Source organism: Miniopterus schreibersii (assembly GCF_964146895.1).
Source record: "Miniopterus schreibersii genome assembly, chromosome: 13".
Classification (NCBI taxonomy): domain Eukaryota; kingdom Metazoa; phylum Chordata; class Mammalia; order Chiroptera; family Miniopteridae; genus Miniopterus; species Miniopterus schreibersii.
In genome coordinates this window covers 3,845,391-3,867,812 of record NC_138113.1, presented here as the reverse complement: position 1 = coordinate 3,867,812, position 22,422 = coordinate 3,845,391, and the positions used below count along the sequence as shown (strand labels likewise).

Below are 22,422 nucleotides of genomic sequence, written 5' to 3'. Positions count from 1 at the left end.
CCTGAGAACCTCTGGGTTCAAATCCTAGAAAGAGTAACAACAGGCTTTAGGAGCCAACTGACTTGGGGCTCATGTCCGACTCCATCGCTTACAGCGGGTGTCACTCAGGGAAAGTTACGTATCTTCCCCGGCTTATCTCCTAACCTGAAATAGGAATGTAATGCGCAGCGCCAAAGGCGGTGGTGACCGTAACTCTGTGGGACGGGACAGTTCAGTGAGCTTTTAGAACTGAAGTGGCCAGCACACGCCCAGTCATGATAGAAGGTGGTGGCCACCTTGTGTGCACAGGGTCACAGTCCCCCCGAGAGAGGGAAGGCCTCCGGCAATGCCCGGGTCCCTGGCTGGGGCGCAGCGGCCGCAAACAGATGCAGAAAGTCCCCATTGGCTGGACACCAGCGTTTTAGTTAAATACGCACAATTTTATTGATTGAAGAGATTAGGACAAAAACATTAAACCAAATACAGGACAAAGCACCAGAGGCCACAGACTCCCACCATGCATGTCACCAATCTTTCCTCCTCCGGGGTTCTTAAAAAAACAGGGAGAGGGGAGGAAAGCAGGCCCTCCACACAGCACCGTCTTCAGGGTGTAAGAAGCCTCTCTCCTTCACGTCTTCCGTCACCAGGACCGAATCCGGGCAAATCCATGGCCGCCTTGTCTCCGGACACGAGCGGGTGGGCCGCCCTCGTGGGAGGGGCGAGGCCGGGCTCCCGCTGAGCAGGCGTGAAGCATCCACGGTCCGCACACACATGCCACGTAGTATAATGGAGCACAGATTCAAGTAACATTTACATACTAGAGTCCACGTGTCACCTACCCAAAAACAGGACCATCTCACAAAACGCATACAGGCAGTAAAATCCAAACAACTGAGGTACTGGAAACACAAATATTTATGCCGAAAGAGTTCCGTATCATACAGCAATAGAAAAGCCATTAATAAAAAAACATCGGCCACTCGAAATCAAATAAAGCTACCTAGAAAAGCCAAAGAAAAGGTTATCCCAGGGACAGAAATAAGCAAACGAGAGAAAAAAAAAAAAAAAATATATATATATATATATATATATATATACGAATGTTAACGACAGCATGTAACATGTCATCCCATGACAACCCGTAATTGAAGTACTGGCTTAATACATCACAGCGTGACATTTTCCTTAATAAATAGAAGAGTTCTCGAAGATACGAAGGTGCGTATTGGGAGAGAGAGCTGTTTTTATTTATACTGTCCTAGCTTTCAGCTTATTTGCTTTCCCGCTTGTCTCTACCGAGGGTTTTTGTCCAAACCAGAGAGGGCCTTCCAAGCCAAAGGGATTGTTCTTCATAAAGAAAACGAAATAGCTGCCCTGTATTTTATACACGTGGGACAACCTGCTTTGCTTCGCTCGCCTCCAGTAAAACAAAGGCAAGAACGTGGAGCTGAGAGCCAAGTGCTGCGGAGCTTCCGACCCCCAAGCTTCCTGCCGCCTGGCACCACGGCTCCCCTCGCAGCCGGGGGGCGCCTCTCCTGCAACCCTCGCCACTCAGAAGGGAAGAGATCAAGGAGCTGAATGCCTCTTCTCATTTCTTCCTATCACTTTTTTTCTTTCTTTAAACTATGATAGCAGTAATGCATCTGGAAGTTGGACTTCTAATAGCTTCCTGCCACAAACCAATTGACACAGAACAGAATAGCTTATTAAGGGACAGATTTTCCCCCCCTCCTCTTCAGGGAGCAAAGAATGAACATGTCATTTCCTGACCGGGATATTAAATAGTTTATTTAGAAGAAAGGAGTTGAAGAGAGCGATTAAGAGACACAAACTGGACTTTCGTTTTCTTTAATTTAGCACCCAGGGTTCAGGTCAGTCTGTGTGCACCGAATTGGATTGAAGTGAACGTTAATCATCAGATAGGTGGTTGGCTTGTTTACAAAGAAAAAGAAAAAAAAAGACCCTTGGCCAATTGTACCTTCCCTGAATCGTGACAAGAAGTTAAATGCTAACAGTGCGATGCCAAGATGTGTGTTTGAGGCAGAGAGTTTCATTCTGTCAGGATCTGCAACTATTTTTGAACAAAATGAAAAGTGGGGGAGGCGGAACCAACGGATGGGGTGGCCTCCGGGGCTACACCAGGGAGGGGAAGCGCCAGGGGGTCCCCCCAGGAGGCCCTCCACCCCGACCCCAGGGCCCGACGCCCACCCCACACCTCTGGCCCCCATGCTACATGTTCAGTCCGCTCCTTGAAGGTTTTCCTTCTTTGAACCGAGAAACCTGCGAGTGTCAGTGTCATTCTTGCCACCGAGCCAGGCGCCGCGTGGTGCCCGGAGGGACCGCCTTCCGCTGCCCTCTGCCGCTCCGGTGCCAGCTCAGTCTGCGCGGGCGCGAGCTCAGTTAAAGAAAGGGTCCAAGTTCTCTTCCATGTTGACATCCGGCACCAGCTGATCAGACGCCTCTTTAGCACCATATCCTGAACTCGAGACGCTGAAATCCGTGGAAAACCAAGGGTGGCCCAGAATCTCCTGCGAGGTCAGCCGCTCGGACGGCTCCCGCCGCAGGATGCTCCGGATGAGGCACTTGGCCTTGGGCGACAGGGTCTCTGGAATGTTGAACTGGCCGCGCCGGATCTTGCTGAAGAGGGAGCTGGGCTCAATGTCATGGAAAGGGTACCGCCCCACCAGCATGGTGTACAGCATCACCCCCAGGCTCCACACGTCGGCCGCTTTGCCGGAGTAGCTGCCACTGGTGTTCAAGATCTCCGGGCTCACGTACGCTGGGCAGCCGTGCTTGTCGGACAGGGAGTCGTCGTCCCCCCGCAGGATGTAGGCGTCCTCCAGGCTTTCTAGCTTGACCCGGGTCCTGCAAGGAAGGGAGCAGAACATTAGCTCCTGAGGGTGCCCTGAAACCTCAGACCCCATCCGTACATCGCAGCTCCTGCTAGGTCCCCAGTGACTCCCATTCATTCATTCAGACATTACATACTGAGCACGTCCTAGGTGCCAGACACTCACTCTTCCGGGGCTGGGGACGCAAGAGTGAACAAGACTGACAAGGACTTTGCATGAAGCTTACAATCTATTAGGGGACTCAAACCTTCAGCAAGTAAACAAACCATAAATAACGTTATTGCCCTGGCTAACTGCTGAAGGAACAAGAGATTAAGTAATTTTCTCAATGTCACATCTGAGTAAGGGTTGGGATTCATGAGATCTGAACTCAGATCCAACCAACGGGGAAACTGACAGATGCTCTGTCCACCACATCTGGCAAACTCCTGGCATACGTGACATATCAGTCTGCAAGGACCTTTCACATCACCCAATTGCATTTTGGCCTCACAGCAATGCTTTTGTTAGACATGGAGGATTTTACGATCCTATTTCACGGACAAGAACATTGAGGCTCAGAGTTTAAGTAACTTGCTCAAAGCCTTTTAGCTGGGAAACAGAGAAGACTTGGCCTCACATCTTCCTAAGTCAACCGTGTGCACATGTGTGTGTGTGTATGCTTGTGTGCATGGGTGTGTGTGTGCATAACATGAGCCCAAGATCCTTCTCAAACTTGACACCCTGTCCCCAATCTTCGCCCTGCCATTCGAAGACCACAGTGCTGGCCGACGAGAATGTAGGACACTCCTGGGTGCACTGGGTAAGAACAGAGGTGAAGAAATCTCATTAAACTCTGGAACCTAGGTCTTTATACAGTGGGTCCTGATATCATCATTGGGTATAAAATAAGTGCTCAGTAAATACTTTTGGAAATGAGTTGGATTCTTATCAACTATCCCTAATTTCCAGTGAATGGAGCTGAGGACCAGGACTTGAAGTGATTGGTTCAAGACTGAGGGCTGTCCCCCACCCAGCACCCTAAGCTGCTAGCCCAGCATTCTCTGGTTAGCCCAGGGGCCTACTGAGAATTCCTGTTCCCCCATCTTGCCATTCTTTAAGGGGAAAATTAACAATGACTACTTTTCAGTGCTTAAAACTGAAATCCTCCTCCTACTCTCTCGGCCAGAACACAGCCACCACCTCGGATTTCCAGTGGTTCTCAGGCCCCGTAAACTCAGTCAATCCCATCCCATCACACTGCTTAAGGCCAAGGAGGTGACATAAGACAGGGAGGAGGGACCGGAGCTAGGGGTTAGAACCTCATAAATAGCACCAACTAGGTCCTGCAAGGTCCACATCAGTCACATCAGTTGGTTCCTTCATCTCAAAAGGGGACTTCAAAGCATCTTCCCTGTTGCCCCAAGTGTCACAAGGCTCAACTGAGCAGAGATCAGAAAAGTGCTTGGAAAAACCACAATCAAGCTTTAGTCCTAAGTCAGAGCTGGTGACTCAGGTCCATCACTGCTATCTCTCTCCCTTTCTCCTACTGTGGCTCAGAGCCTTTTAGGGCGATCACCACAGCTGCTCAGACAGCCCAGAAGGGAGGCGAGGCCCAAATTCATCCAGGGAGAGCTGCTGTTGCTGGGAGCTCTCTGCAGGAAAGGTCTGATAAGATCTCATATCTGGACGACAGGAGTTTCAAAGACCAAGGAGTGACAGCTTCCTGGACTTATTTTCATCAGTGGTGTGGTCAATGGGAAAGGCGCTGGGTTGGAGCTGGGAGAGCGGACGGAGGTCGGTCATCTCCCACCTGCTGTGTGGTTGTGGAGGACTTGCTCAACCTGTCTGTTTCTCAGCCTTAAAGAGAAGTGTCAAACAAGGTAATCTCTTTGCTTTTCATTTTCGTATTGTGGTAAAATAAACAGAAGATAAAATTTCCCATTTTAATCATTTTTAAGTGTACGGCGGGCGCATTAGCACTGACTACATTCTCATGGTTGTGCACCTATCTGGACAAGACAGTCTTACAGCCTCCGTTGGCTGAACATCCTGGGACCCTGGGACAGAGAGCAGCTGCCTTTTATACTTGCTCACCACGCTCTGTCGTAATCTGTGGTCCACACGCCCTCCTCGCCGACAGCTAATGGTGTGTAAGAACTGGAAGGGCCCAGACGTGCTCATCTGGAGCTGCGCGCACGAAACACAGACCCCCCTGCCTCTCGCCTTTTCTCATCCAAGGAAGCAGGTGGCGCTGACCCACAGCAGCCTCACTACCTGTCCCGAGATTGGAGGTGAGTCAGTGAAACCCAAGGGGTGGAGGGGAGGGAAGTGCAAACCACAGGCCCACGTGGGTTCTCTCCACAGCTTCCTCCGCCCACTCTCGCCCTCAAACTCTCCTGCCGAGTTTCAGGAGGGAGCCGGGCTCCTCCAAGTTCACTGTCCTGGCAGCAGAGTAGCTATGGGAATGAGCCTCGCAGTGGAAATAACAGTCATCGTCATAATAGTAAGACTACGCATCTGTGTGACGAGGGACAGTCCAGCGGAAGGGGCACTAAAGCGGATTCAGAGGGTCAAGTCTGGGGCTGGGTTCCTCGGCCAAAACTCGCCCAGGCGGGGCCACATCTTCGCTGGGGCTGCAGGGTGACCCGCAGGCATCCCAGCCTCACCCGCTCTCTCCATCCCAGCCTCCTCACGGTTCCTCAAATGCGCCAACTGACCTGGGTCCCTCCTGGGGCGTTTGCACAGGCCCCCCCGGGCCCCCACCCTGAATGCTTCTCCCAGACAGGTGTGCAGCTCACTCCCACTCACTTTTTTTCAAGTCTCTGCTCAAAGAGGCCTGCCTGACCATCCTATACAAAGGAGTCCCCACCCCGCTGCTCCCCAACACTCTCGTCACCCCCGGACACTATGCATTTATTTTTCTACACTTATGCACGTTTGCTCTGTGCGTTACTCGGGTGGTCAGCTCGGGGCAGTCACCTCATGCGTCCCCTGCAGGAGCCAGTGGACAGGTGGCTGAGGTCTCCGTGTCCGTAGAGAACACCCCATGTTCGCTGCCATACCTCCAGCACCTAAACTAATACCTGGCGCACGGCAGACACTGGATCCAAGGGTGAAAGGGACGGTCACACAGTCAAGCCCTCGGAGCTTCAGGGTGCTGAGCTTTAAAGAAACGAGGGCCAGTTCTGCCTAATCTGCCTATTCGGGGGAGGTCAAGTGAGGGATCCAGGGAAGACAGGTGCTGTAAACTACACCTCAGGCACCTTCCAGTGAGGGTGGAGGGAGATGCGACTCAGCCCTTTCAGGGGACAGACTTCGGCACCAAAAGCTCTCTATGCTGAGCCAGATCTAAAGCCCTGTCACTCTTAGCCCTGTCCAGGGCACAACCCTGGCCTCTCTCCTTACCCTGTTCCTCTCCTTTCCCCCCCACCTCCAGCAGCGGTGACCACACCTGCCTCCTAAACGCTCCTCTGGAATCTTCTCCAGATCCTAGGAATTGGCTCCCTCCTATCAATGAACCCCCTCCCTGGAGCTCACCTCTCTCCTCCCCCACCTGGAGACCAGACTCAGCAGCTATGCAAATAAATACCTAAGGAATTTGAGAGTGAAATGAAGACGCCCCAAGGGCTGTGGCCAGCTGCCCTGGAGCTCACCCATCCGCAGCCTCCTTCTCCTCCCTTCCTAGGTGGGGCTTTCAGTCCCCACCTGCCTGGCACATCCTGTGGGGTGTGCGCTGCAGCGAGGCAGCCACACAGCCAGGCCCGCTCAGCTTGAGAATTACCAAGCACCAGAGGCCATGCATCACCTCTGGACCTGAAGGTGTGCTAGGTACCTACATCTATTTTCTCTTCAGAGTTCATAAAGTCACCTTCCAAAGCAGAAATGATCTTTCCTTCCTGTGGGCCCTGCGCCTGACGCTCAGAGGGGGTGGGTAAGCTTGTCAGGCTGGTGAGGCCAGTTGGGAGCTGAGCGCTCAGCTCTCTCCAGGCTGTGAGCACCTGAGGGAGGAGATCACACCCAAGGGGGCTCAGCCAAGGAGGCTCCACGAAAGCGGGCAGCACAGGTGCCCGGGGTCAGGGCCAGTGGCCTCTGGGGCAGGGGCCTGCTCCTTCAATGGAGGGAGGAGCGCATGCATCCCGGGCAGGGGTGGGGAGAAGGGAAGAAGCCTGGAGGACACCGAGGAAACGGCATCGCAGGCGTCCTGACCTTGCCTGCCTCTGGGAACATCCTGCACTTGTTTACATCACTCCCAGGCAAGGGTCGAGGCAGGCGGCCTGGGTGACGTCTTTAAACAAGGACCTTCCAGGGCGCGCAGGCCAGGGACCTGAGGCCGGGCCGCGGATCCGGTCCAGTCCCCAGGGGCCTGTTACGCAAGGAAGGTCTCTGGGGCTCGACTCCCCCTCTAGAAGTGGGGTCACTGCCCTCTCCTCTACTCAGTGGGTGCGGGAGGGCCTAGCGAAGCACCTGCGTGGTCCCAGCGGGAGGAAACACATGAACCTCCTCTCCACGTCTGATGTCCCCTCTAGAGTCTGAGGGCTATAAATTTCCAGGCAAACAAATTGATTTTCATAAAAATCAACAAGAGCATTTGTGGCCCTACTAATTCAAATGTCCCAATCATCATTTGAGCGTTGAAACTAGGAGCCAAGGGTGCAGGCGTGACCCGTGACAGCCATCTCCTCGGTGTTGTGAGGGTTCAATAAACAAGCTTGTACAGTACTTATACCAAGCGCCCGCCTAGCGACCCGGCAAATGGTGGCCACTCTGATGGAGTTTATTATTAAGATAAGGTTCCACCTTCAGCCCGAGAGCCTGGAGGGGAAGACAGATGAACAAGCCTCGGGCAGATGGGCATGGATGTGAATTCTGTGCCTAGATTCCTGCCTGGGCTCTTTGCACTTATTTTCCCCCCAACCTGGAATATTCTTTCCCCACACATGTGCCCAGATCACTCCTGCTCACTTTATTCAGTCCTGATGAAAGTCTTCAGGATGGGCTTCCTGGAGGTGGTGGTACATGAAAAATAGAGATTCTCAAAAGTGACAAGGAGGGAGTGGGGAAGATGTTTGTGACCGAAAAGCTATAAATGACAGTGGTTATTTCCTGTAGCTTCTTGGAGGAAAGAGCCATGAGCCCACGGGAGCCCACGGCAGGGTGGATTTGGCCGAGGCCCTGCATCCCTGCATGTGTCTTGCAACCTGTCCCTGGCCCGGGCACAGCACAGCCTGCCTTGCCTTCAACCTCTGAATGAACAAGGCTCACATGGCAGCCTGTGTACTCAGTGCCCGCCCAGCCCAGTGCCAGGCCTTGTGTCACTGGATCCCGAGCCAGGTGAGGAAGCCAGAACCGGCAGGATACAGCTCCACTCCCTGCCTCTGTGGAGCAGCAGCACTGGCCTTGAAAGCCCCCGAGGCCCTGCCCACTCTCAGCAGACGCCTGACCATCGCCTAAGGGCACTAAGTCGGACCAGCAGTGCGACCACAGGCTCATTTAGCATCAGTTTCCCTTCCATAAGATGGGAACTTATGGCTACATGGACTGGGATCTTCTAGCTTTAAAATTCCTGATTTTAAGTTCCCTTTAATTTTTAAGCTCTAGGGGTAGCAACACTTCCTACACGACATCCTTATAATGATAATAATTATAGTAACAACAGCCACCGTGAATTAAACGTCTAACTGCTGGTATTTTTTCAGGCTACATCTCTATCTTTCATAACAAAACTGAAAGGCAAGCATTATGTGAGCAAACTTCCTAAAAAGTGAGGAAAACGAGGCCCCAAGAAATGGCCTGGATCCTGTATAGGGTAACCGAAAAACTGAGCTCTGAATCTACGTTGGGAGGATTCCAATGTGGGTGCCCTTCTTCAAAATACATCCCGGCTCCAACAGCACAGGTTCCCTCACAGTCAGACACGGAGAAACAGTTAAGGAAAAACCCTGGTATATGGAAACAAATAGGGGCCAGGTTTATTCAGCACTAGGTCCCACACGAAACCGTCACACTCACGCTCCAATTGCCGTAGCTCAGGAGGTGGACAGAGGAAGCTGGACCTGCCCATTTACTAGATGAACAGACTGAGGTACAGAGCACAGATGCGACTTGTCCAAGGCCACCTGGCAAACGAGCGGCAGAGCTCAGATTCAAACACAAGCGTTCAACCTCCAAACTTAGTGCTCCTCCCAAAATACCAAAACTGGCCGACCAAGCCAGTCAGGATTGGCTTTTAAACCTTTAAACACCGCCCTGGGCTCTGGGCTCTGGGCTCTGGGCTCTGGGCAGGAAGAGCTGAGGACAGGGTGGGCCAGGGTGAGGCTGGGCTGGGAGTTCAGCCAGACAAGTGGGCCTGGGCAGGAGGGGAAGTCGGTGGCCTGAGGTCAGTGGAATCTGAAGGAGTCGTTGAAGGCCAGTCGGCCGGGCGGGTCCAACACGGCCAAGGGTCGAGTGAGAAAGACCAGCAGCAGCCAGCTCTGGCCTCTCTCTGCCCGCTACTGCAAAGCTGCCTTTGGCTGCCAGTCCTGGTGCAAGCAGGGGTCCACCTGGGGCTGCTGCTGGGGGAGGTGGGGAGGAGGCCAGGGAGGGACTGTCCCAGCACCAAGCCAACCTGGCAGCCACCCCTGGGACTCTAGGGGCTGCTAAACTCTGCCCAATAAATCTTCCCTCTTTTGATTCTGTTTCCTAGGAGCATCAGTTTTTCCAACAGTCACCTCTGAGAGCCAACAATGCACCGGGTCCTGTCGATTCAGTGAACAGATCCAACTCCAAGGCCAAGGTGCTCACAGAGCAGCCAGGAAACCAGAGAGACGCTTCAGGGCAGAGAGAAGAGTCCACGAGGAGGGGCCCCAGGAGAGGGGCTGAGGTTGTACAGGGGGACACATCCTCTGGGCACATCACACACACTCAGGGAGCCGGGGCTGATGGAGAAAACCGCAGCTTAGAAAGATGGCGTGACCTGCTAGGAAATCGCACCATTGGGGTGAGAAACTGAACCCAGCTCAAGCACCCGGGTGTTTCCTCGGTGTCGCTGCCAGGCCTCCAGCACAGGCCTGTGTGCTCTGCCTGCAGGCACAGTCCCAAGTCATCATCGTGGTCACCGGAGAGCCGGAAAGCCACCCACCTCCAAGCCTTCCCTTCACGAAGACACCAAGGGTAGCCTCTGTCACCATAGGAACAGACGGGGAATCCCGAGAAAGACAAAGCAGTTCGGACCCCGTGTCAACATGCCGATGGCCTCCCGCTCCCCCACACTCAGACCTGGCTGCTGAAGGATCCCCGACCCCAAATCAATCATTAATAAATTAATCGTTCATCGATGTCCTCTCAACAGAGCTTTTGCATACAACTTAGTGCTAATGCTGGACAGCAAGGGCCCAGCCAACCCTGATCCTCTCAGACAGCACGGCACACCTCGAGGTGCTGCTCCCGCCTAGCGGCTCAGGTCCAGAATGTTCCTTCCATGCCCACTGGGGGGTGGAGGCAGGGCTCAGGCCAGTCCCCCCAGCCTCACTGAACTCGGCCTTTGCTTGCACCCCCTTCCCTCCTATTGGGTCGGTTCCTAAGCCCAGAACCCCGAGGCAGCTCCCCTCTCTCACTGTGATGAGAAGCCCCTCCTAAGAGAAGTCACACCCACCACAGACCCTGAGAGCAGGGCCCTAAGTAAATGCCGCTTTTGCATAAGTATTAAATCCAGTGGAAAGCTGGGCGAGTTTCTCGTTCCATGTGGAACTGTGACCGAGGTCCTCTTCGAAAGGTGTCTACAGGGCAGGTTCACAGGTATCCATCGCTTGGGCTCCCACTCTGGGCAGTGCCCTGGACACGGATCCAACGATCCGTACGCCTCCCTGCCTCTAGCAGTTTCTCACTAGACTCCAACCCGAGCTGCTCCTGCTCCGTAACGGAGATTTTCATGGATTCACTGCCCACCATGTCCCAGGAACTCCTAGTCCAGCAGGAGGCGAGGGAAGCCTCGAGGTGCAGACAGGGACATGCAGAACAGAGGGAGGCCCACTGTGACAGAAAGCGGGTGCCAGGGGAGGGGTCCCTGAGCATCCTGGGAAGAAAGGTGGGGACAATGGCCTTCCCCAAGGGTTGGCAGTCCCTAAACTACATAAACATGGCCAATATAGAGAAGGGAATTCCAGGAGTTCCACCTCCTTCCAAGGGAAAAGGTAAGGCGTTTTCCTAAATACAGCGAGCCTGCAACTTAGGATAACAGAACTCGCTGTGAATGAAAGAAAGGAGAGCCTCCTCTCCAGGCTCCAGTGCCGCCCTCCCTGCCTTGTTGGATATTAACAGGGGGGAAAGATCTGAAGGAAGAGCCAGGAGAGATGCTAACGGCTGAGAAAGAGAGCACTGAGCCAGGTTGGTGACGGAGGGAAAACCTGCCCCGCAACCCCAGGGTGAGGCGCAGGGCCGGGGCCTGCACAGGTGGCCCGTGTTCCTGCAAGGGGTCCCCCAGCTCCCTCCTGCAGAAACGGGCACAGATCAGCTTCCACACAGCAGAGGAAATGAAACCCGTGACGTCAACTGATAAAGATCTTTGAGCCAAAGAAGGAACATGCACAGAGGCATGCTCTCAGGTCACAGGGGGCATTTCTGTGCAATGAAATGTCAACACTGAGCCTCGACTTGGGGCAGGGGGGACACTGAGGGGTGGCGAGGAGCCTCATCCCGAGAGAGAAATCAAGCTGGCAAAACTGGGACTTTCTTCGGGCAGACCTGATTACGGCCCAGGGTTGCACCAGCCTAGAGGGCTCTTCCCATCCTGAGTCAGCTAGAGGGACAGACAACTGGAGCGGGGCAGGCCCAGGACAGCAGGTGCTGGTTAGGCACCGAGCACGGGGCGGCTGCACTCATCTGTTGAATCCCAGGGGGGGGGTCTCCTTATCCCCACTTCACAGACAAGACACTCTGAGCAGAAAGAAGAGGCCGGGTAACTTGGCAAGGTTAGTGCCGGAGCAGAGAGCGGTATCCAGACGGGGACTCTGCCTCCACACGGGAGCAACCAGCCTTCTCCCAAGCGCAGGCCTCCCCTTAGAGGCTCAGACTGTTACACGGGCCCCGAAGAGCGGCTGGCCACGCAGATCCCCTAATGCCACAGCAGGGCGAGGGAGGCTGGGGGACACGGGCACACCCTTTGGGGATTTGGGCACTGTCCTGGATCAGACTCAGGGCCCAGCCTCACACAGGGGGGCCCCTCCTACTGAGATTTTACTACAGGAACTGTGCATGCAAAGGGTGTGCCCAGGGCGAATTCAATCAGGGTAGAGGTAACTTCCTCAAAACGAAAACAAGAGAAGGGGGGCCGTGCTCTGCAGAAACACTGGGGGCAGAACAGGAGCAGCGGGGCAGGAAACACAGCGGCTGGCCCAGGCCGAGGGTGGCACGCTGCACCCCCTGGTGAGCCCTGAGTCCACCTTCCCTTGTGGACACCTTGTCATCACCCTTCTGGCCTCTCCTGGCCGAAGGCGAGACAGCACATGCCCGTGGCCTGTATCGGGCGCCCTCCCAGCACCGATTCAGCGATAACAATTAAACAAAAGACAGAGGAGGATGTGGCTTCAATCTGAACCCGGCATCACATCACAAGGGCTCCGCTCTTCACGGAAATGGCTGCAGGAGGGATGGGCCACATGCTCCCGGAGCCCGCGCCACCCTGGGAACCGCTCAGCCCGAATGGCCGGGTTTTATCAATGACTCTAGGACCCGCTGTCCATCCATCGTCGAGTGCCTGCCCCGCCCCGAGTCACAGCATCACCTCACTTAACTTTCCTGGCCACCCCGCAGGGAGGCCATTATTATCCGAGCTGGGAGGAAACTGCAGCTTAGGAGCATTAAGTCACTTATCCAAGACCAGGTAGCTCGTAAGTGGTAAAGCCAGAATGTGAACCTAGAATCCAAATCAAAATAAAACAGGAGAAACAGGAGCAGGAGAACCTGAGATGCTGCTAATTCAAGCCAGAGGCAGAAGGCACGCGGGCATCGGGTCTCACGCAACACTGGGTGTCATCTGTGGACAATGTCTGCAAAGCAACTTGTGGGAAACGGGACTCAGGGACTGACAGTGCCACTCAGAATTTTTTCATGGCTGACCATGGACTCAAAGTTACAGAACGCCTATGACAGGAGCGTCCCCACAGGCAGGTCTCCTGACCCAGGTGGCGCTCAGCCAGTCTCACTAGGTAACGCTTTTGCCTTCGGTCACTTTCAAGGTCATCAAGGAACAAGAAGCTTAACTTTGAGAAGACTGGTGTGCAGAAGGTGTTTGGTGATTTGAAGATTAATGATCAAGCAGCCCTTCCAAGTCTCTTCTGTGCTCTTCCCCCCCCCTAGGACCAACAGTGCATAAAGTGTCAGAAAACAGGTGGATGCCGTCCTTTCACTTTCAAAAGTCTCTCAAATTCAACCCACTGCTTCCCCCACATCTTCTACCAGGAAAGGAGGAAGCTTTAGTCCTCTTGAAATGCCTACTGATCAGGTTCCAGTTACTAGGATAGGTGAGGGCCCCAAGGCGGTCCCAGGGCCCCTGCTGGACTCCTGTTTCCTTCAGGCCACTGTGCAGGCCACAAAGACTCTGCTGTGACATTGTCTGCTGGGAATCACAAAGGGACAAGCATGCTGAGTGACAAACCAGGGTCTCACACTCTGAAATCAAAAGATTAAAAACCGAAACAACAATAAGAAGAAAAAAGGTTATACTAGGCAGTATTCCCCTTTCACAAAAACCTGACAGTTGGGTTAAAAAAAAAAAAAAACCTTAGCAGGTACTGATGAGAACGTTTAGTGCTTCCTTGAAAATGGACATGACCTTCTCAGACCTGTCCAGAGAGAGACACTTGCCATGTCCTATTCTACAAATCCCCGGGGACCGTAGCATGGCGTGGGGTCTGCCGTGAAATGACAGGATTTGCAGGCTAGCTCCATCCTCAAACTGGCTGTGTGACCTTGAGCAAGGTCACTTAACTCCTGTGTGGCCATCACCACCAATCAGATGGGGAGGGGGGAGTTCTCCTCCTCTTGGGTGGTCCCACCTTTGGGAAAGCAGGGCTGCTGGGGCCCAGGTGCTCTCAGACATGCGGGGGACAGATGACCATCAGCTTCCTACCAGTCACTAAAGTTTTCTTTTTCCAGAGGCAAATGCTCCTTAAAATTACAAAGGATTTAGCTTTGATGTGTTTGCGCCAGTGAATTGTTCTGGTTTCCCATTCACATGAGATGCCATCAGACTCCTACAAGCAAGAGCCTAAAAATATCACAGGCCTCTGGGGTAGACGGGGAACAGACTGAATGGCAGAGAGGTCTGAGAGCAGGACCTGTGCACACACACAGAAGGAATTCCAGAAATGTGAGCTGAGCGAGTGAATGAGTGACGCGGGCCGGCCCTGTACTCAGACGGTCCGGGCGAGCTTTGGGATGATGGACTTGCCCTACACTAACCGCTTTCCCAACAGGCAGCCGTGAGAATCCCATGACATGGCGCAGGCAGACCCTCTAGGACAATTCTTGGAATAGTCGGCGGTGAACATAGATCAGTTGCCTCCACCCCTCTAAAAAAGCACATTATTAAAAAGAAAAAAAGTAACTTGAAAGAGCTTTTACAATCAAAGTCATCTGGAGGAGAAAGCAGGGCCCCCGTGGGGTGTGCTAAATAGAATGTAATGAGCTAATGGAAGAACCATAAATGGAACCCAGATGCCCAGCATCCTGTCCAGCTGTCTCCTAAAATCACCAGGACCTACACTTGGCTGTGGATTTCCACGGGCAGCCTCCTCACCTGGAACGCCGGTCCTTCCCGCATCGCCTGTGACATGTTTACCTTTCAAGGGTTAGCTCCAAAATCATCTCTCTTATAAAAACGTTCCTGACTCTGAATGCTGTTAGTACGGCCTCGCCAGCCCCCAGCGCCCACCTGGCCCGCCACGCACCTTTACTCAGGGCCTGGGACACCGTCTGCATAGGTCAGTTGACCAGTTAGTGCATCCTGCTATCCACAGCACTGGGGACTGTGACTAATAAGATATATTTGGGAAGTATCTGCCGAATGAGTGAGTGCATGAATGAATGAATGAATGAATGAGTGTTAAATGACCGATGCCAGGCACTGAGTGTTCTGAAGGTAGGATTTCAGAAATCTTGCCTCATTCACATTGAAAAGGCCACCCAGGCTTGCAGCCAACTTCAGAGTTCACAACACCTAAACCAAAATAATGACAGGTCACAGGATATCCTGCCCCAGTCCTCTGAGCATCTAACACCTTTAGAGTAGCGGTGACTTGTGTTCCAAGGGCACGTCAACCCTTGTGATAATCCCCCCTTTGTCTGTCCTTCCAGGCTGTCTTCTCTGGACCTAGACAGCAGGCAGCCGGACAGTCTCCACTCTCACCCTCCGGCAAGCTGCTCGGGGCAGCCTGTGGCAGCGCAGGGGTCTGGAAGGAAATGAGACTCACCTCTCCTCGTCCTTAAAGATGAACTTCCGCAGCTTGAGGTCGCGCAGCACCAGCCCCCCGTCGTGGCAGTGGGCCACGGCCGAGGCGATCTGGTAGAACAGCCGGGCCGCCTCCTCCTCCCTCAGCTTCTTGCACGTGCGGACAAAGGAATGCATGTCCCCATAGCTCCGCTCAAAGAACACATAGGCTTTGGTCTCCCCCAGGATGATCTCAGTGATTTGGTTGATGTTGCTGTGGGCAGACAGGCAAAAGCATGGGGCCAGGGACTCCTGGTAGCAGCTGATATCAAACACCTAGGGCGGGAGTAACAACAAGACCAAGAGTCAGAGGGGCCTCTCAGATAACCAAGTCACAGTGTGCCCACACCTCCCACAGGGACCGGCTGGAGATGACCAATGGCGTGCTGACCTGGAACCCAGACCACACTGGGCCTGTGTCCCACCAGCTGTGTGGCCTTGAAGGAGTCACTTGACCTCTCTGGGCCTCCAAGTCCTCATGTGTAAAACGGGCACACAACGTTGGGAGGATATGAGAAAGTGAAGGTAAGTGTTCTGCAAGATGCAATAATAAAACTTACCATAAAAGGCACGTTTTATTATTTCTCTCTCTATCCCAATGGCCTCTGTTTATAGAAAAATTAAGGCAAGTTCTGAGAGTGACCCATCCCAAGCTACACAGACAACACCTTATGTTCCTGCCCAAAATGGAAAATGTGCATGAACACTATGCAACTACCTGTAAAACAACCATAGACACACTTTGTGCTGTACAATTGTGTCATATAGCACTGCACAACTATACAACGGATTAGCAATAATAGATTAAATGCCTAGGCTTTCCCTAACGGTGATCTCATCCAACACCTTCATTTCACAGATGTGGAAATCGAGCCTCAGAGAACAAATCCCATCAAGCCCCTGGTGGCAGAGCTGGGAATCAGACGCAGTCCTTTTACTAGCAAGGCGGACATGCTTCTTTCTCTATTCCTTCCAGAGTCCAGCTCAATGAATCTGTTATGCAATGATTTCCTATGAATCAAAATGAGCCTGTGCAAAGCCACCTCATTGTGGGGCTATTTCAAAAGAAAATCCACCCTCCACACCTTTTTGAAACAGATGTAAGTGGTATTAGCCTGCAGAGAATTTTTGAGGGTTAAAAAAAAAAAAAAGCTTTCATTCATTTGCAGACCTCCATAAATCAGGGCTGCAAACCCCCGGGCTAGGAATGTGGCTTTACTATCTGCCTGTGCCTGTGGGCTCGTGACTCCTGACTCGGTCCTGTGCCTGCAGGAGTGGGGCAGGCGTGGGTGGGGGCACTGAGCCGGAGAGCAGCGAAGGCCAGAGGAAGCTCTAACAACAAGACACGTAATGCTATCCGCTCGCCATCACTTAACTTCCTAAATTTCTTCTTCGTTAGTTAAAGCATAGTCTCCTTGACCAGCATTTTTCAGGGTGGTGGGGAAAATGCTGGCCTACAAATCGCCAAATTTGAGGCTCTAATCCCGGCTGGGCCACCGCTAACCTGGATGAGCTGGATAAAAAGCACTTAGGGTCAGGGGGAGTCCCTCATCTTCAGACACCAAAGATGCTCATTTAGAGCCCCGTTGACCTTTCTGGGGTCTGGATCCCACAGGGGAATCTGACAAAAGCTCTCAGCTGACAATGCCCATTCTCAAACGCTGGCACAATGATCCTGGAATTGTTTTAAGGGGAAACACAGGCCTTCTGAAACCTATCCAGGGATACAGGCTGCCATCTAAGAATCCATGAGCTAAGTCGCTTCAAAAAATAAAACCTGTGAATCAGACAGGGTGAGCAAGAACCTCGGGAGCACCCGTGAGACACCCTAGGCGAGGAAGCAAAGGAACTTTGTGAATGAACAGTAATGAGCCATCTCAGGAAAGCCCTAGATTTTAAGAATGAGTCCTTCAGCCTCTCCAGAGACCACAAATCACACCCTGATACTGTCAAAGGATGACCCCCGAGCACTGACCTCGGAGGTCCGTTCAATTAAGCATCTGCAATGCTTGAGTCAACTGTAACACCCAGGCTGCAGGCGGCAGAGACCCAGGAGGCCTCAAACATCTCCCGGAGCGTAACAAGCACGCTCTGCAGAGGCGAATGTGGACACTCTGCCTTATTATGTAAGACTGATGCCGCCGCCGGGCTGCAGGCTCCGGGGCCCCTGCTCCTGGAGGTATGATTATTTATTACATACTTCCTGCTCACGTGCATTTTTAAAAAATAAAAAGTGATTATTGCTCAGCACCTTTATTTAGTCTACGATCCTGCTCCACTGCTGAAAAACTGAATGGACGCAGAATTAAAAAAAAGGAAATTGAACATATTCATGGCAGCTTCGATAGGTAGCCATACCCTTTGCAGAGGAGACCACACTGCAAGATGGTGGACAGAGCATGAAAAAATAAAGCCAGTTCTAACGTTTTCCCAAATGGGTAGAAACCAAACTTTTATTAGTAGCTATAACAGGCATTTATGGGCTTGGATTGGTATTTAAACCATCACCTTCAAGTGCAAAATCGAGCCATGAGCCTGGCTGGCAGCTGCTTTTGAATGTTTAATTTGGAGCCTTAGTTATATAACTTGACAGTTCAGATACAGCAGTAAGACTGGGCTATCTTTAATAGCATTTGCAAAAAAAAAGGGGGGGGGGCATTCTGCCAAGATAGTAATATGTCAGTCTGCACAGTAGCTCCCAGCATTTCCATGAGAGCAATAAGCTGAAGACCCTTTAAAGCTCCCTTCCCCCCTTTGCTGAAAGTAGGCATGGACACAATAAACAGGCTTGATTCTTTGGGTTAAATGACCCTCAAATCTCGCCCCCCCCCACCAAAAAATAGTGTCCTACAGAATTCTCTATACAGCCTTCTATATAATAAGTGGCATCTTCACATTTGATCTGGTTTTGCAAAGACTTTTTTCTTGGGTCAACACAGAGCCAGGAGACAAGACCTCTGTATTCTAAGCCATCAACAGGACCTTGATCAATGCATGGGTTTCCCTGAGCCTTGCAGTAAGCTAGGAGCCCGCAATATACATCTGAGGGTCATTTGTAGAAGCAGCCTTAAAAAACCACTTGGAGCTTCCTAGCATACCGTGTACACAGCTCTGCTTGCATAAGAAGTCACCCGCATCACCTCTGGTAAAAAGGCAGGAAAACAGAAGCTGCTGTGTCTTAAAGGGATGACCTCTGTCAAGCAGAACAATGATACTGCACTTAAATCCACTTGCAGCCACACAGTAATTGGCGAGGGGCTGATTCAATCTTTGCAATAACAAAACCAGCAGATTATGTACAGTCTCAGACCAGGGAGCAAGTCGGCAAATGACACTGTAAGGTCAGCCCAAAGTGAAATATGTCTTGCAAAATCTGAACCGAGAAAGAAAGAAAGAACGGGGGGGGGGGGGGGGGGGGGGGCAGAGGCACCTCTGCTTTTAAACAAAGAAATAACAGCAAGATGCTCCTGCAGAATTCGGCGGCGGAGTCCCCTTCCTTAACAGCATCTCCAGCCTTTGAAAAATATGAAAATGCTGTACCGAAGTTGAGCAAAAGGAGTGAAAACACTCGCTGCTGGGTGATTGTGCATATTTCATAGGCGAGTGGCAGCTCTGTGGAACTCATTCATTTCAGAGGATGACTACCCTATTGTGCAACATTGTAGGTCTTCTGAGAATTCAATCCAGCTCTGAATAGCCTACTGAATTTTGGTTAACCAGGCGCAGTTGCTCTGGGTGTCAATAACTCGGAGAAGATGCAAAATACCAAATGCTCAGTACCAGCAGCGAGCAATATTTAAAAGAGTCTCTTCTGTTCCCCTGAGGTCGGGTCTGAACAATTGCAAAACTGACTGGAGACCTCCACAAAACCCATGTTTTACAATGAAACCCTCCAGTCCCCTATGAAATAAAAGTCCACAAAGCAGTCTGCGGTTAATGGTAAAAGTGTCACGCATTATTTGTAGCATTAGCTGTGCAGGCTGACCATTTCAAACACAGCAGGGGTCCCCACTCCTGATGGGCCCCCCTCTCTACCCACCCCCTCAGGCAAAAACAACAGTGAGCACATCTAAAATGAAGTAACAATGAATTCCTGATCTCTGTCCAATTCCTGGGGAGCGCTATGCTCTAAGGTCTTCCTTTTTTTTTTTTTTTTGCAACTATTCTCCAGCTCATCCCCTTGTCTGGTGCCCTGTGGGTGGCTACAAAGACACACAGACAGGGGGTACCTAAACCAGCCACTATTCAGGGTCAGAGACAAAAAGGAAACCGCAGTGTCCATCTCTGTATCCGGGAGGCTCTCCCCTGAGGCTCCAGACCTTACAGGCAAAGGTGTGTGTTTGGGGCAGGGGCTGGGGGGCCAGGGGCTTCAAGCTGGGAACCTGAGGGGGAGAAGAAACTGACCCCCCCCCACCAGAGAGAAAGACTCAGTAGGAGTCACTATTTCCTACCCCTGAAGGTGTGCAGGCGGCTTTGATTTCCGCCCACAACCCTCCTTTTAAGGCTCCAGGCAGGAGAAAGCTCTTTGTAAACTCCTTCCCCGCGCTGGGCCCCTGGGCTCAGCCAGAGGGGACACCTTTGTGTGTCTCCGTTAAAACAGGGCACCTTCGGAACAAAGGTTTAACACCTGCTGGCTGCTAAGAACAATGGCTGCGAAAGGAACCGAGTCATCCTCGCCTGGAAATTCGCGGAGGGGGGGGGATTCCCTGCCCGGCTCCAGGTTGCAGGGGAGGGGGCGAGGCACCCGGAGAAGCCCCCTGGGCGGTGGGACGCAGCGTCGCTCGAGGGAGCTCCAGGAGCCTCGGGGACCACGCGTGTCCGCGGCCCACGCTCGGGTCCCGCCGCCCTGCCCGCCCCGGGCTTTCCCAAAACGCCCCCGCCGCAGCCCGCCCCATTGTCTGCAAGGCTCGAAAAACTTCGCAACAACTAGTCGCACAGGAGCAAATAAATAAATAAACGCACGGAACAAGGCCGCGCGCTATTACGCGGAGACTCTCCCTCCCCGGGGCTCCGGGGCTCGGCCACCTCCCGCCCCCCTCGCGCCCCCTCCGAAGGGCCGGGAATCTTCCCGAAAGACAAAAAGCAAAACCGAAGCGAGGGCGCTTTTACCTTGCACACCAGCTCCTCTCCGCTGTGCAGATGCACCGCCCGAAAAACGTGGTCTCCCTCCAGGGGTTCCAACAATAAGTATTTCCCGATGCAAGAAACGCAATGCGACAAGTTCGGAGTCTCCGGCGGGCTCGGGGAGCCGAGGTTCGGGCTGAAACTCTGGCTGGGCTCGGCGGACCTTATAGACGACAACTCTTCGAAATCCTGGGTTTTGTTCCGCGATCTCCCATATCTCGCTATTGTGATGGGGGTGGACCTGTGTATGTTCATGAGTGTGGGGAGCGCACACGACCAACACACAAAAAACCCGCTGGAGCGAGGAGTCGCTGGCGAGCGCGGCTGCAGGCGCCTCGGTCGGTGCCACGGATTTTAAAAGGGGGGCGCGAGGGGAGGGGGCGGGAAGGGGGGCGCGCAGAAAGAGTGAGGAGCCCCAAATGGGCGCCGCCGGGCACCTGGTCTGCTCCGAGCCTGGCTCCCGGGGGTACTCGGTCGGTCGGCAGCGGCTCGGGTCCTTTTGTTACCCCACAGCAGCCAGCGATGTGCAGAATCGCCGCACTTTTAGTTTCTCTCTCCCCTTCTCTTTCCAACGTGGGTCTGGACGCCCAGGCGGGTGGCTAAAGCGGGAGCTGCGGCGCCGGGTACCCCGGAGCGATCCCCGCGCAGGCTTCAGACTTGCAGACGGGGCGCAGGAGCCCTGCTCCAGTTGGTGCGACCTTCGGGGAGCGCACGGCGGCGGCTCGCTCTCCACGCGCCAGAGCCCGGCGGAGAGAAAAGGGAAACCGGCTCGGGTCCACCGGCTCGCGCCGCTCGGCAGACGGAATCCGCGCTGCACCCCCTTTTTTGGTGGAAAGGGTGGGGGGCGTGGAAGGAGGGGGGGGTGCCGGAGAGAGTAGTTATCTACGATTTAACTGTAGATGGCGTCTGAGGCTTTTCCAAGATCGCAGGAGCTCTCCCAAAAATTAAACAAACAGACCAAAAAAAAAAAAAAATAGCAAGGGAGCATTTAACTTAGAGCGGTCAGCGCTGCCAACAAAAGATTGCAAAAGCTGGGCGCGGAGTTGCGGCGCGGGGCCGGGCGCAGGTACCGCGACAAAGCCCGGGGCTCGGCCGGCCGGCCCGAGGTCAGCACAGGCTCATGTCGCCGCTCGCGGGGGCTCCAGGTTGTCTTCTGAAAAAAAAAGGGAGAAGTGCGGGCAGGGTCCAGGGCAGACCGAGGGTCTCCGATTTCCCCCGGCCCGAGCTTCGGGGGGGGGGTCCTCCGGGCGCTGGAAGGGGATGCGCCCCCAGCCCTGCCAGCGCACGGCGCTCCTTTCCCGCCGGGGAGCTGGATCCTGCCTCGGAAGAATTTGCCACCGCGCCGTCTCCCCCTACCCTGGACCCGACCGCCCGGACGGCTCGGCTGGGGAGGAAACGGACGGCTTTTCTTCCTCTTATTTGTTTCTTTCCCCCTCGGAGGCAAGAGGAGCGAGTGTTTCAAATGGAAGGGGGGGGGGGGTGGCCGACGGTGCCCGAGGCCAATCCCCGCGCTCAGCACGCCCGCATCTCCCGGCGAGGCGGTATTAATAGTTACTTACGTGGCCCGGGATCTCGCCGGGAGCTAGCGGGCCGGGAGTGCGCGTGTGTGCGCGCGCGCGCCCCGCTCGCGCCCGGCCTCCCCATTCAATGTCACCGACGCTTTTCCACCGAGCCTCCGCCCCCCGCCGCAGCCGCCACTGGCTCAGCCCGGAGCGGCCCCGCCCCGCCCCCGCTCGGGCCCCCCTCATTGAGCGGGGCGCCCATCAATCAGCCTCGCGGCTGCCAGTCCCCGGGCGGCTCCCCGCGCCCGCCGGCAGCGGCTCTGCCATTGCAGCTCGGGGCCCAGGGCGCGGGCGCTGCCGCCGCCGCCTCGCCGCGCCCGGGCTCGGTAAACAAAGTGCAATATCCTTCCGCGGCCCGGGGCCGGGGAGCCAGGCCCCCCGCGGCCGAGGGAGAGGGTCCCGGCGGCGCCCCGACTGCCCCGCGGGGTCCCCCCAGGAGCGCGGGCGGTGCCTAGTGTCC

General features: G+C 54.0%; 1 protein-coding gene across 2 annotated transcripts; it reads right to left on the bottom strand.

The window, feature by feature from the left end:
* Nucleotides 1-398: 398 nt before the first annotated feature.
* On the bottom strand, nt 399-22,052 carry TRIB2 (tribbles pseudokinase 2). Of its 2 annotated transcripts, XM_081157012.1 has the most exons (4): nt 21,960-22,052; nt 20,386-21,553; nt 15,260-15,552; nt 399-2,844 (listed from the first exon to the last, which is right to left on the bottom strand). In XM_081157012.1, the coding sequence occupies exons 2-4, from the start codon at nt 20,653-20,655 to the stop codon at nt 2,376-2,378; spliced, it is 1,032 nt and encodes a 343-aa protein (XP_081013138.1). In that variant the 5' UTR covers nt 20,656-21,553; nt 21,960-22,052; the 3' UTR covers nt 399-2,375. The 2 variants fall into 2 exon arrangements, with proteins under 2 accessions (XP_081013138.1, XP_081013139.1); XM_081157013.1 differs by lacking the exon at nt 21,960-22,052 and having other exon boundaries at nt 15,260-15,490; nt 20,386-20,552.
* Nucleotides 22,053-22,422: the final 370 nt, after the last annotated feature.